General features: G+C 45.0%; 1 protein-coding gene across 1 annotated transcript; it reads left to right on the top strand.

Annotated features, from left to right (window-relative positions):
- The first annotated feature begins 1016 nt into the window (after window positions 1-1016).
- LOC112880836 (F-box/FBD/LRR-repeat protein At3g26920-like) lies at window positions 1017-2820 on the top strand. Its single transcript, XM_025945581.1, has 3 exons — window positions 1017-2069; window positions 2194-2331; window positions 2431-2820. Exons 1-3 carry the CDS (start codon window positions 1017-1019, stop codon window positions 2818-2820), a joined length of 1581 nt encoding a protein of 526 aa, XP_025801366.1.
- Window positions 2821-12646: the final 9826 nt, after the last annotated feature.

Raw genomic sequence — 12646 nt, 5'->3', positions numbered from 1 at the left:
TCACTAGATTCGGACTGTAGAAATACATTTGTACAAGTACGCATATATTTGCACAATCGGTGCTTCTACACAGCTGACTGCTTATTTCATTTGTAGAAGTCGGTTGCTCTGACGAACCGACGGTGGAAATTAAACGCTGGCTTCTGTCTGAACATTCTGTCTGATGAACACTTGCTCGGTGGCGAAGGCCACGTCGTCTGAGGGACTCTTTGCCGAGTGTCGAAAAAAGGCACTCGGCAAAGGGGCTCTTTGCCGAGTGTTGATAACTTTGCCGAGTGTCGAAAATGACACTCGGCAAAGAGGCTCTTTGCCGAGTGCCCGAAAAAAAATACTCGGCAAAATACTTCAACACTCGGTAAAGATCTTTTTTTAGGTAGTGGGAGGATTGTCGTCATTCCCGAGAGGGAGCAAGCTATGTTTGGGAGAGAGAAGTTTTGCGTATCGCATGTACTCTGGTCGCAGCTCTCTTCTCGAGCAGTATTAGCGCATGCTGCTGCTTGGTGGTTGCTGCGGAGAGCTACGACGACACCTGGATGGCCTCCATGAAATTAAGCAGCAGGAGAAGGATGATACGGAAACAACGGAGAATGGATTGGAACCCCATGGAGAAGAAAGCTGAAGCACCCATCAGCGGCGTGGAGGCCGTCCCAGACTCCATGACCGAGAGCAAGCAAGGTAGATTAGAATGCCGTCGATCCCAAACCCAAACTCCATTTTTATTCAGAACTACATGGCTTTTTCAGTAGATTAGAATTCCACAATTCCATAGACATGGATTTTTCAGAGGGTACGATGAATAGGGCGTGCTTCTGGAAATGGGCTTTTCCTCGGCTGGAAACTAGGCCCACTAGGTCTTGTGTTAGGGCACTGTAGTACACTCTCTGAGCAGAGACAGGGCAGCACCTGACCTAATATATTGAGCGCGATTTGCGGCGGCGGTGACACTGAACCAGAGGCCGACCAGAGCCGCCATTCTCTCTTGCCTTCTGTCCCCCGGCACCAGCCGCCGGTCGGGCATGGCTCCCCGTCCCAAAAAGAGGAGCCGGGCGTCGGGGCCCTCAGCGGCACCGGACGGCCAGCTAGCGGCGGAGATAGGGGGCATCTCGGCGATCTTGCCGCTCCCGGCGACGGATGCGCCCGATCCCAAACCTGCTGGAGCCGGCGGGGACGGATCCCGCTGGCAAGAACCGCCGGTTCAAGCTCGCGGAGGAGGGAGAGGAAACGCCGGCGTGAACAGCATCGGCGTCGGCGATCTACCCGACGCCGTCCTCCAGGACATCATCTCGCTCCTCCCCACCAAGGAAGCCGGCCGCACCCCGATCCTGTCCTCCCGGTGGCGCCACCTGTGGCGCACCGCGCCGCTCATCCTCGACTGCCTCCAGCTCCCCGCGGACCTCCCCGCGCTCTCCGGCGCCGTCTCCCGCATCCTCGCCGCTCACCGGGGCCCAGGTCGGTGCTTCTGCGTCGACACGCGCCTGTTCCATTCCAGCCCGGCAACCCTAGATGCGTGGCTCCAGTCGCAGGCCCTCGACGGCCTCCAGGAGCTCGACATGTGCGGCTTCCGGCGCCAGAACGAGCTCGCGGCGCTGCCGCCGCTGCCGCCGTCCACCTTCCGCTTCTCGCGCTGCCTCCGCGTCGCCGCGCTCAGCGAGTGCACCATCTCCGACGGCGCCGCCAGGGCATTCTATTTTTCCCAGATGAAGGAGCTCGAGCTCGAACGTGTGAGCATTTCGGAGGCTTCACTGCACCGCGCCATCGCCGGCTGCCCGATCCTGGAGTGCTTGCTGCTCGGCCACAGCGTTGGCTCGCGCCGTGTCCGCATCAAGTCGGCTACCCTCAGAAGCATTGGTGTGTGCTCTCCATTATTGGATGGTGTTGGCGCATCGACAGGCATAGTAGAGATCATCATCCAGGACGCCCCTTCTCTGGAAAGGCTTGTATTTCCTGAAGTTCACCAGGGCTTGCGAGTGTCGGTGATTGCAGGTGCAGCACCAAAATTGGAGACCTTGGGCTGCATCTACGATGTTGATCCCTCCTCCAGGTTTGTGTTTGGCTCCATGGTTATTCAGGTACGCTGCCATTTCTCTGCTTCTTGCATTTCAATGTTCAGATATTTTTTTCTAACATTGACAGCATTGTTATATATAAATGGTTTATAATGTTGTTTTTCATGCTATGCATGGATATATGAAGGATTTGCGTGTCGTTAGCTCATCAAGGTCGGTGGTATCTAGTATCAAGGTCTTGGCAATCAACTTTTATCGTCTAAGCTTGGATTTGGTTATCGACTTACTGATGTGCTTCCCATGCTTGGAGAAGTTGTATATCCAGGTAACAAACAATACTCCACTGGCAGTTCATTGTGTTCAAAATATTGTACCAGTCTTGATCACAATTGGTTTATTTGTTATTCCTTTTGTTCTTTTTCAGTCATACCGGTCTGCCGGTAATAATCTATGGCGCCGCAAACACCGCAATCTTATTCGATCCTTTGACATCCGTCTCAAGACAATAGTGTTTCTGAGGTATCGAGGCATAAAATCACAAGTAAGCTTTGCAACATTCTTTCTATTGAATGCAAAACTGCTGGAGACGATGAGATTTGAGGGTGGACCCTACATGGAGGATGAAGACTTCATTGCACGCCAGCACGAGTTGCTTCAGGTGGAGAAAAGGGCTTCCATAGGTGCTAAGATTGATTTTGCGACTGATAAATGTGATCATTATCTTACGCACGTCAAGCATGTCCATGATCTGTCTATAACAGATCCCTTTGAATGTACATGCCCTGAAAGCCTCCATGTGCGTCCCAATCATTGAGTATCTTCAAACTTGATTAGGTCTCTCTATTCTCCTGTGGATTGTGTGTATGCAGTCCATTGAACAATCTTCATGTAAGCTATACAGAGTACAGACTATTTAGGCGAGTTTTCAGGTTATATTTTTTTACAGTAGTGATGGACAACACTGTGTACCAGTTGTAATAGCTCTTTGTGTGACTTATTTCATTTGATCCTGTGTTGAATGAACATTATTTTCTTTTTAAAAATTCAATATGACATTTTAGCAGTAACTCTCTGTTTATTGATCTGTGATATATTTTGCATTCTACCTTACCTATCCAAGCAATTTATCGTCAGATTGTGATACTTTTGTATGTTGTGCTTTTCTTCCCATCCATCTTCGTGATTAAATTGCACCAAGCTACTCTCTGTTTATTCCAAATATAACCTTTTCGCTTCCTTTTTTCCTTGTTGCCCTTACTTAAATACAGATTAATTCTCCGACCATGTGGGTTAATAATTAGGATAATTATTATTGACTGGCAATAGGGTCGCCCACTTTAACTCCTATATATGCAGAAGTCCAATCCGAAAAAGACATGAAAGTTGAAATTTTCAGATGCGAAATGATTATAAAACTTGAAGTCTGTGCTAATTAAGATTCCTTGAGTACAAATTTAGAAGTTCTTATACTTGCCCATGCTAGTTATCCTATATATGCACTAATTTAACTGGATGCAAAATTGTTGATCTCTTGCTTGTTATAGTGTTATATATAATGTTCTCATAACACACTTGGTTTAATTTGGTGGTATTTTGTTTCTTTTGATCTAGTCCTATTCCTATGTAGTCATTCTGAATTCTCAGAACTATTAGCAATAGTTATATATGAGTTATGAGTCCTCAAATTTTGGAAGTTATCTTATTTATATGTTGCTGATATATATAGAGCTCTCCTACTGATTGCAGATGTGAAATTCAGGAAGATGTGAAGTATTATCACCTATAACAATTTCTTTATCTGTTTGATTATTGGCTGTTTTATTAAGATGGACTGTATCAATTTGTACATGTAAACTGCCTTCATCACTAAATTTATTTGGTAGAAGGATGATTCATCTGTGCCAAGCACATATATTACGTTCTAGAATATATATGGACGCAAAAGTTCAAAAGCATATGCAGTTAAACAGTTCAGGTCCCACTTGGATCAAAGGATTTTCACAGGAAAAGTGGAGGAAATGAAAAAACTGAGGAAATGAAAGTGAGTAAACCGATTTGATAGAAACTGGTAAATCCACTCTCAGTGCTTGTTTCTCTTCCTTCACTGAAGCACGAAGCAGATGCTCCATTTACGCTGGATGAAGATGAGCTGAAGTGGTGATGTTTTCATTTGGCCGGATGGATAAGGTTTGTGTTGGCCCTGTGCGGTTGTCATGAATTCGTGGGGGTCCCCATGTGCCAGGTTAAAACTGAAAATAAATTCTTAACAGTAATCACATATATGTGTTGGTTAATCAATCACTAAGTACTACTGTACTACTGAATGTTTTTCAGCAACAAGTACAATGGTTCATGATTCCTATGTTACATTTTCCTTCATTCCGAACACCTGAACCTATTCCTTTCAATATGTGTTTTCCATTCCTCTATTTCATCACGATCTTCATACCCCATTCCTGCAATTTTCCCATTCCTCTATTTTGTATTCCGATCCTCTGACCAAACCAGGCCCTGAGTAAAAAAAACCACAATCTTTTGAATAAAACTCACTAAGTTGATGTTCTGTACCACTTTCTTAAAATTACTAAGGATTGATATCTTTGTTATTAAGGTAACCACAGTCTATGTCAATATACATATGTTTCTGAACAAAGTTACTTGCTGAGGTTTCATCACACCAGTAGTGCTATTGCAGTTGATGTTCTAAGATTACTTTGTTAGTTTTCATTCAATATGGCTCCTTTAATCTTCGAAAGATTTAATTCTAAATCTGTCATTCCTGTTATATATATGGTTGCTAAACTGAGAGAATAAGTATATATGATTTTAGTTGTTTGTTCCCATTCAAAACACTCTTTAAGCATTTGAACAAGTCTAGGTCCTATTAATTTTAGTATAAGTGATTCAAACGTGTGTGAATTGCTAATCAAATTCTCGTGCAAACTTAATTTTCTTTGTTTGGTTATAATGCCATTTTGGTCATATAATGTGCTATCTTCCATCTGATGAAAATATGAAATATTGGCCAATTACCAAGGCTGCATATTTCATGTTTTCCTAATGTTTGCAAATCAAAGTGCTATATTGTATAGCGGCTTTCACGGGTGAAATCTGACCAAACTCTGTATTTTGCCATTTGAAGGAGGATGAGCCTGCTGCAGCTCAAGATAAGCCCTTCAGTGGAGCTCGATCAGTTTGATTTTCTTAGTGATAATTATCAGCGTGCAATGCTTCTCGGCATGTACACCAAGTAAACTGATAATGTATTTGGTGTGGGATTAGAATAGGTCGCATCCAAGTGTTCCTCTGGTTTTTTTTGAACAACTGTATGCATTGCATATAGGGAGCATACAGTTGTAAAAGCACTGAAATTTCGACCCTGCAAACTCATAGCAAAAATGTTGCAAGCGTCGCTATTAGTGTTTTTGCAAGTTTTGTGGCCACATTTGTTGCAACATGAAATGTTATTGATGCTACGGATTATGGAAGTCAAGTTTGTGCTACGCTCTCTGTTATTTCTTGCAACAAACTCAAACAATGCTTGCAACAGTTTCTTGAAAATTTTGGTTGTTCAGTAATGCCACATGATATGCATGTTTTCTTGTGTGTACCCCTATGAACATATAATTAAGAATACATGTTGTTAGATGTAGCTAGAAGCTGGGTGATCATGTGCTTTCTGGAGATACTATTCCTATTCATATTCCATATGTTGTGAAGATTTAACAAGATCTATATTTTATTTAGTGCTTATAATAAGTTTTCTCATGCAGAATTTACAGATGCAAAATATTCTAAATTGTCCACTGGAGCCTCAAGTATGCTTCTTTCAATAAAGAAGTTTCTTTTTTCTGATTTAGAGGTTTTATTGAAATTTTCCTGTACTTACCTGAAGTACATCATGAAGAGGGCTGCTTTTTTGTCAGAAACATGATAGATTCAGACATGATCAAATAGCATGATGTGCCACTATGTCCCTGACATCTTACATGGATCCTTCCAATTAGAGTTGGATTGGAAGATAGCAGCACAGTATAACAGTCAACGTTTTCACAAGGATGAGATGCTCTGCAGTAGTGCATAAAATCCTGCGCCGAACCTTTAGCGAGAAAAGCTACTGCAAAACCTGTGGCAAACGAAGTCTATTGGCCAACCAAAAAGGGGTGTCTTAAGATGTGGTGTGCTGAACTCGAGGTGGGGTGAGATGCGACCAGCAACCAAGCACGCCCTTAGTGCATGCACTACCGGAGGACAGGGCGTCGCCGAGTGTGAAGCGCTTTGCCGAGGGTTCAAAATCGGGCTCTTGGCGAAGATATTCTTCGCCGAGAGCACCCCTCGGCAAAGAATAACCGTCGACAAATCGTATTTTGCCTAGAGCCGAACACTCGGCGAAGAAAGGCACTCGGCGAAGACGCTTTTCCCCGAGAGGCAACCCCTCGACAAAGAAGCACACTCGGCAAACAACTGTTACATGCGACAGAATCTGTACGCCGTTTTCTTCACCGAGTGGAGCCCGTAAAGCCCTCGGCAAAGACCCAAGCTTTGCCGAGTTCCCAACTCCTGCACTCGGCAAAGACCCATTTTGCCGAGTGCTTTTCTTCGGCACTCGGCAAAATATTTTAATTTTTTCCCCGTACCGACTCCAAACTTTTTCTATGTTCTTCCTACATGATGTTAAACAATCCTTGAAAGTTTCAATAATTATTGTAACAATTTGGTATATTATAAAATTTAATTGCATTTCCTTGAATATCTTTGGATAATTCCATTTGAACTACACATCATTGATATCATGATGTAAATTTTGTGAAAAGTCGTTATTCATGTTTTATGGTGTACATTGACACCTTATATAGTAAAATTTAATAAATTTTGAACGTCTTTTACACGAAAGAGGATTGCAAACTTAGGTTCAAGTTATTTTTTAATTTTAAAAAAATGCACATTTGGTCTAAAATCATGAAACTTGGTGTGGTGTCATGAAGTTATATGGATAGGTTGCGATAAAAATTTGACAAGAATTCGACAAAGTTTTGACATACGATGCTCACAAACTGGAGAATATGAGATTAGTTTTCTTATCTCATGTGTATGCCTAATAAGGTTTTAAGCACAATACTTATCAAGCTTTTAGGATATGTTATGAATTTTTTATGACAGTTTTCCCATGCGATATAATGACCTCTCAACAAATTTCAAGAGTTTTAGACATTGTTTATTTTTTATAAAAATAAAAAAGAAAATATTTCGCCGAGTGTTGTACTAAAGCTCTCGGCGAAGAGTCTGTTTGCCGAGAGCAAATGGGGGGCACTCGGCGAAGTGCATTTTGCCGAGAGCGGTAACAGGGCACTCGGCGAAGTTGATGTTTGCCGAGCGTCGCGGCACTCGGCGAAGTGTCTACTTTGCCGAGAGCCCCGATTTCGCTCTCGGCAAAGTCTAATTTTATCCCCTATCCCGATTCCCGGCTCGGATTGCGTTTTTTCACACCGACGCCCGCCTAAGACCGACGCCCGCCCATCCAGACGCACGGCCGCCGCCGCTCCTAGCCACCTCGACGGCCGGCCTCCACGACGAACGGCGACTCGGCCTCCTCGTCGGTCGGCGTCCCCGCTGCCCGGCAAGCCCGACGCCCGGCCGCTCCTCCGCCCTGCCGTCGTGCAGATCGACGGGTGGACGCACGGCAGCCGACGCACCGCGCCTCCTCGACGGCCGGCCTCCACGACGTGCGGCGACCCGGCCTCCTCGTCGCTCGACGTCCTTGACGCCCGGCCGCTCCTCCGCCCTGCCCTCGTGCAGATCTACGGCCAGGCGCCCCGACGTACGGTCGCGGCGGATCCGCGCCTCCTCGACGGCCGGCCACCCCGAAGCTAGGTGAGCACCACCGCCCCGCCTCCCACACCAGCCTCCCAGTGTTAGCACCCAAGGCACTCCCTTCGGCCATCCCTCCTTTCTCGTATTTTTTCTTGGGCGAGCGTTTGCGGATGCAATGGTGCTGCTTGAGCGCCAACACGGGCTGCTGCTGGTGTGTATGTCGTGTAAGCACCACTGGACCAGCTGCTGCAGAGCGGAGGTTCATCCATCAGATCCTGACGATGGTAGATCTAGCTAACAACACCTTTGGATGGTAGGGATGGATCTTTGCAGTGTTGAATCGCTCTGACTCTCATTCATGCACTGGAATTTCTTGCCCTTTTCTTCTCACCTTCATCATGGTAATAATTAGCAATGATAATTCTCCTCTTTTTTCACTAAAGTATTGTATGGGTACTTACTCCATAGGGCATTAGTCTTCATGGCACACCACGGTGCAAGGAATGACGCCAGTTGGTGGGTTCATTGGGTTACTGTTGATCGAAACAGGATGGAGCAGAAATTTCTCCCTGAATACCATACACTTTATTTGTGAGGGATAAACTTAGAAGTGCTTAATTGTAGTAAGTTCAGTACGAGCTAGTTCAGTACGAGCTAATAATTAACTGTGTGGCTGGTGGTGGCTGGTGGCCAGAAATGTTTGGGAGAAACGCAACCACACACAGGTTTGAAATTGTGGGAGTATTATGTCGATCGGTAACAAGCGCATGTTTCGGCAGGATTAGTTGGTCAATCCTCGAGCGATCGAGAGCTGGTTGATGCAGCGAGCAGCCTCATGAGTTTCCGACTATACATACATTCATCATCTAAATAGTACTCCTGTTTTTAGCAGCTGGTAGATGAATTATTGCTCAATTATTGTACTCTGTTTTCTGCTTTTGTTCAATTATTGCTCAATAGACTCTAGCTTTCTTTCATGCTCCAGATTATGTGCGTACTCTAAAAATGCCTAGTAATATAGCAATGCAATTGATGCTTCTATAGAGTTTTTCTCACTAGGTGTTTTACTTTATGTATTAGAGGATGGAGGACCGTGAGTGGATGCACGCTGGGTGGTTAGGTCGGGGTCAGGTCACCGATGAATGGATCGACAAGACCGATGATTTTTTGGAAACGGTGTTTGGCCAATTTGCTAAAGGAGCGGATACAATGTTCTGTCCATGCAGCAAATGCGAAAACAGGAAGAGACAAACGAAGAAGGTCATGGGGGAACATCTCTGGAAGAATGGATTTACGACAGACTACAGTCGGTGGATCTATCACGGTGAAGCCGGTCGTATTAGAGAAGAGGTGGTGAGACAACGCGTCGAGGATTATGATGCTGATGCCGGGGTAGCGGACATGTTAGATGACTTTCACGGTGCACAGTTCGCTGAAGGCCGTACAGAGGAGGAGCCAGAGGCAAGTGCAAAGGCGTTCTACAAAATGCTTGACGCGGCACAAAAACCCCTTCATGCACATACAACGGTTTCTCAGCTGGATGCCATTGGACGTGTAATGGCGTTGAAGTCGCAATATAGTTGGAGCCGAGAAGGGTTCGATGCTATGTTGACGGTTTTTGCCAGCATGCTCCCCGAGGGTCACATTCTGCCGAAGAGCTTGTACGAGTCGCAGAAACTCCTTCGTGCACTGAAGATGCCGTACGACAAGATACATGCATGTCCGAAGGGGTGCGTCCTGTTTAGGAAGGAACACGCGGAAGAAAAGTACTGTCCTAAGTGTAAATCCTCTAGGTTCCTGGAGGTTGATTCCGGTGATGGCCACAAGACACAGCTTCAAATCCCCGTGGCAATTCTACGTTACCTTCCATTCATACCGAGGATCCAGCTAATCCCGATCCAGCTAATTCCGGTGATGGCCACAAGACACAGCTACTGGATTGCCGACAGCGCAATAGACCCGTCCTCTGCTCCCACCCTATCTCAGATTCGAGCAAGGAGCACGAGCTCGAGCCCCGCCATACGACCCCGGGCCTCCGGGTACCAGGCCCTCCAGGTGATTGTTTCTTTATCCTACTTCACACTATATGTTGATTCATTCTTTCTTTGCATTACCGTAACATTAGGATTTAAATTGTGCAGCAACAACTCGAAGAAGAGAGGAACAGACGTATGGAGTTGGAGGCGAGGAGTCAACAGTTGGAGGCGAGGATGAGTGCCGACCAAGCGAGGATGGCGGAAATGTTTCAATACATGCAGAGTCTGGGCGCCGCAACGGGTGTACCTCCGCCAACTTCACTCTTTCCGCCAACATTCGGCACTCCGGTGAGTTCAGTACGCTCTTTGAATGTATTGTTGTGTTGTGTCTCAAACTTCTTTTCTTTGCAGAATCAGTCGGCGGGCTCAAATGATCCATATGCATCGCCAAAATCGGGAGCGTATCCTAATCCGGGGCTTGGAGCGTCTCCGGGTGTTGGAGCGTCTCCGGGTGTTGGAGCATCTCAGAATCCGGGAACTTGACCACCACCACAGGGAACTTGGCCGCCACCACCAAGTTGAGCTATTCACACTTTGACTTATCGATATGTTGCAACTTTAGGACTTGTGTATGATATTTGAACTTGGAACTATGAACTTGCTCTATCGTGGATGATTGTATTGTGTTGCAACTCTAGAACTTGGTCTATTGTGTTTGAACTTGGCCTATTGTCTATTGTGTTTGAACTTGGCCTATTGTGGATGACTGTATTGTGGTCTATTGTGGATGAATCTCTTTATTGTGTTGTGGTCTATATTGTGGTATATTGTCTACTGAATAAAAATAGGTTCTGGACCCTTTGCCGAGAGCCCCAGGTTTTGCCGAGAGCAGGCTCTCGGCAAAGGATCCTAAACTTTACCGAGAGCATGGCCTAGCTCTCGGCAAAGAGGCCCATACTTTGCCGAGAGCAGGCACTCGGCAAAGAGCCCCATGCTTTGCCGAGAGCAGGCTCTCGGCAAAGAGGCCCATTCTTTGCCGAGAGCAGGCACTCGGCAAAGAGGCCCATGCTTTGCCGAGAGCAGGCACTCGGCAAAGAGCCCCATGCTTTGCCGAGAGCAGGCTCTCGGCAAAGAGGCCCATTCTTTGCCGAGAGCAGGCACTCGGCAAAGAGGCCCATGCTTTGCCGAGAGCAGGCTCTCGGCAAAGGTGCGCCTGTTTGCCGAGTGCCGGGTCAGGTTCTCGGCAAAGGTGCCGTAACGGCCACACAGCCTACAGGTAGTATCCTTTTCTTTGCCGAGGGCCCCGTTTGCTCTCGGCAAATAGTTTGCCGAGCGCCCGAGAAAGGGCTCTCGGCAAAGCCTCCTTTGCCGACAGAAAATTTGCCGAGAGGTCTTTGCCGAGAGCCCCTCTCGGCAAACTCTTTGCCGAGAGGCTTTGTAGATTTACCGAGTGCTTCTGGCACTCGGCAAATCTGCTGCATCCGGTAGTGATGTGTAATAGATCTGATTTTCGTATTTTTCTTGGAGTAGTCTGTACGCCAGTTTAAGCTTCTTGAAACTAATTTTCAGAATTTTGTAGCACGAAAGTATTGGCAGTGCAAGTTCCTTGACATTCACTCATTGAGAAAATTACCCAGCCTGTACTCAATTGTTTCCAAATTAGGAACTCAACAAATTTTTAATAGATCCAACTTGTAAGCTTTATTCATCATTTTTGTCAAATTTCTGCCACTATGCATCTCTGACAAGTTGCCAGAATTTAATAGAATTGTGTTGCACACCACCAATGCTTGAAGTTAAATATGGTTAAAACTCTTAATAAAAATAAATGATGAAATGCCCAACACATCCCTTTGAAATTCTGGTCTTAAATATTCATCTATTTGAATCTGATGACTCAAGAAACAGTCCGTACAAGTACTGAAATTATTATATTTCTGATGTAAAACAAATCTGAGAAAGTGCTGCTATTTGAATCGGTGAATGGGCTACCGTATGTAGTTGGGCTTGCTATGTTGGAGTGACTCATGATACTATTCTCCATAACAAATAAAGTCAAGTATATGCTATAATGTCTATTACATGTCTAATGCATTTGAATTGTTTCAGACAAATGTAATTGGAAATGATGAAATTTAACTCAGCTCCTTTTTAATCTTATTCTCCTAGCTGTATGGTTATAAATATAGGATTTGTCAATTGTTGCAATCCTTAGCCACAGGGATTCAATTATATTTACTTCAGCCTATACAGCTTTAGGTCAATATCCTCTCTATGCATTTTGCTATTGTCTTTGTTGCTAAGACATAGTTAACTTATTATGATGTATGCATAATTCAATTTCAAAAGTATTGCTCCTATGTCAGTTTCAGCATTTCTTATCCAGCACTCACTATCTAGGATTGATAGACGATATGTATCCTTTCTTTAAGATAAAGGAAAAACTATCCCGGCCTCTACATCCACACATGGGTTTAGAGAGCCAATCATTACAGATCAATGTTACACTTGGCTAGACTATAAAAATACCAAATAATGGAAATGGTTCTAATAAACAAAGCAGAAAAGGAAGGAATAATAGAAAATATATGCTTTTTTCTTTAGCAATTATTTTTCTAGTGCCATTCAGAGAATTATTTCGTTCTCACTTTGTTCAGGAAGGACCCTTAACCTGCATGACAATGGCTTTTATGGCGTGAACAAATTCAATGACTGCTCCGTGGCCACTTTTTGTTGAATTCAGCTCACCTATTGGCATCTGTACGACTTTATTGGGCTCAAGTCTTGCACGTCGATATTATGGCATGCATGAAGGTAACTAGTGATGTTCACACTTTCCATTGCATGTCGAGC

This window comes from Panicum hallii, chromosome 2 (genome assembly GCF_002211085.1).
Source record: "Panicum hallii strain FIL2 chromosome 2, PHallii_v3.1, whole genome shotgun sequence".
In the NCBI taxonomy this organism is placed as follows: Eukaryota; Viridiplantae; Streptophyta; class Magnoliopsida; order Poales; family Poaceae; genus Panicum; species Panicum hallii.
This window is presented reverse-complemented; position numbering and strand designations above follow the sequence as displayed.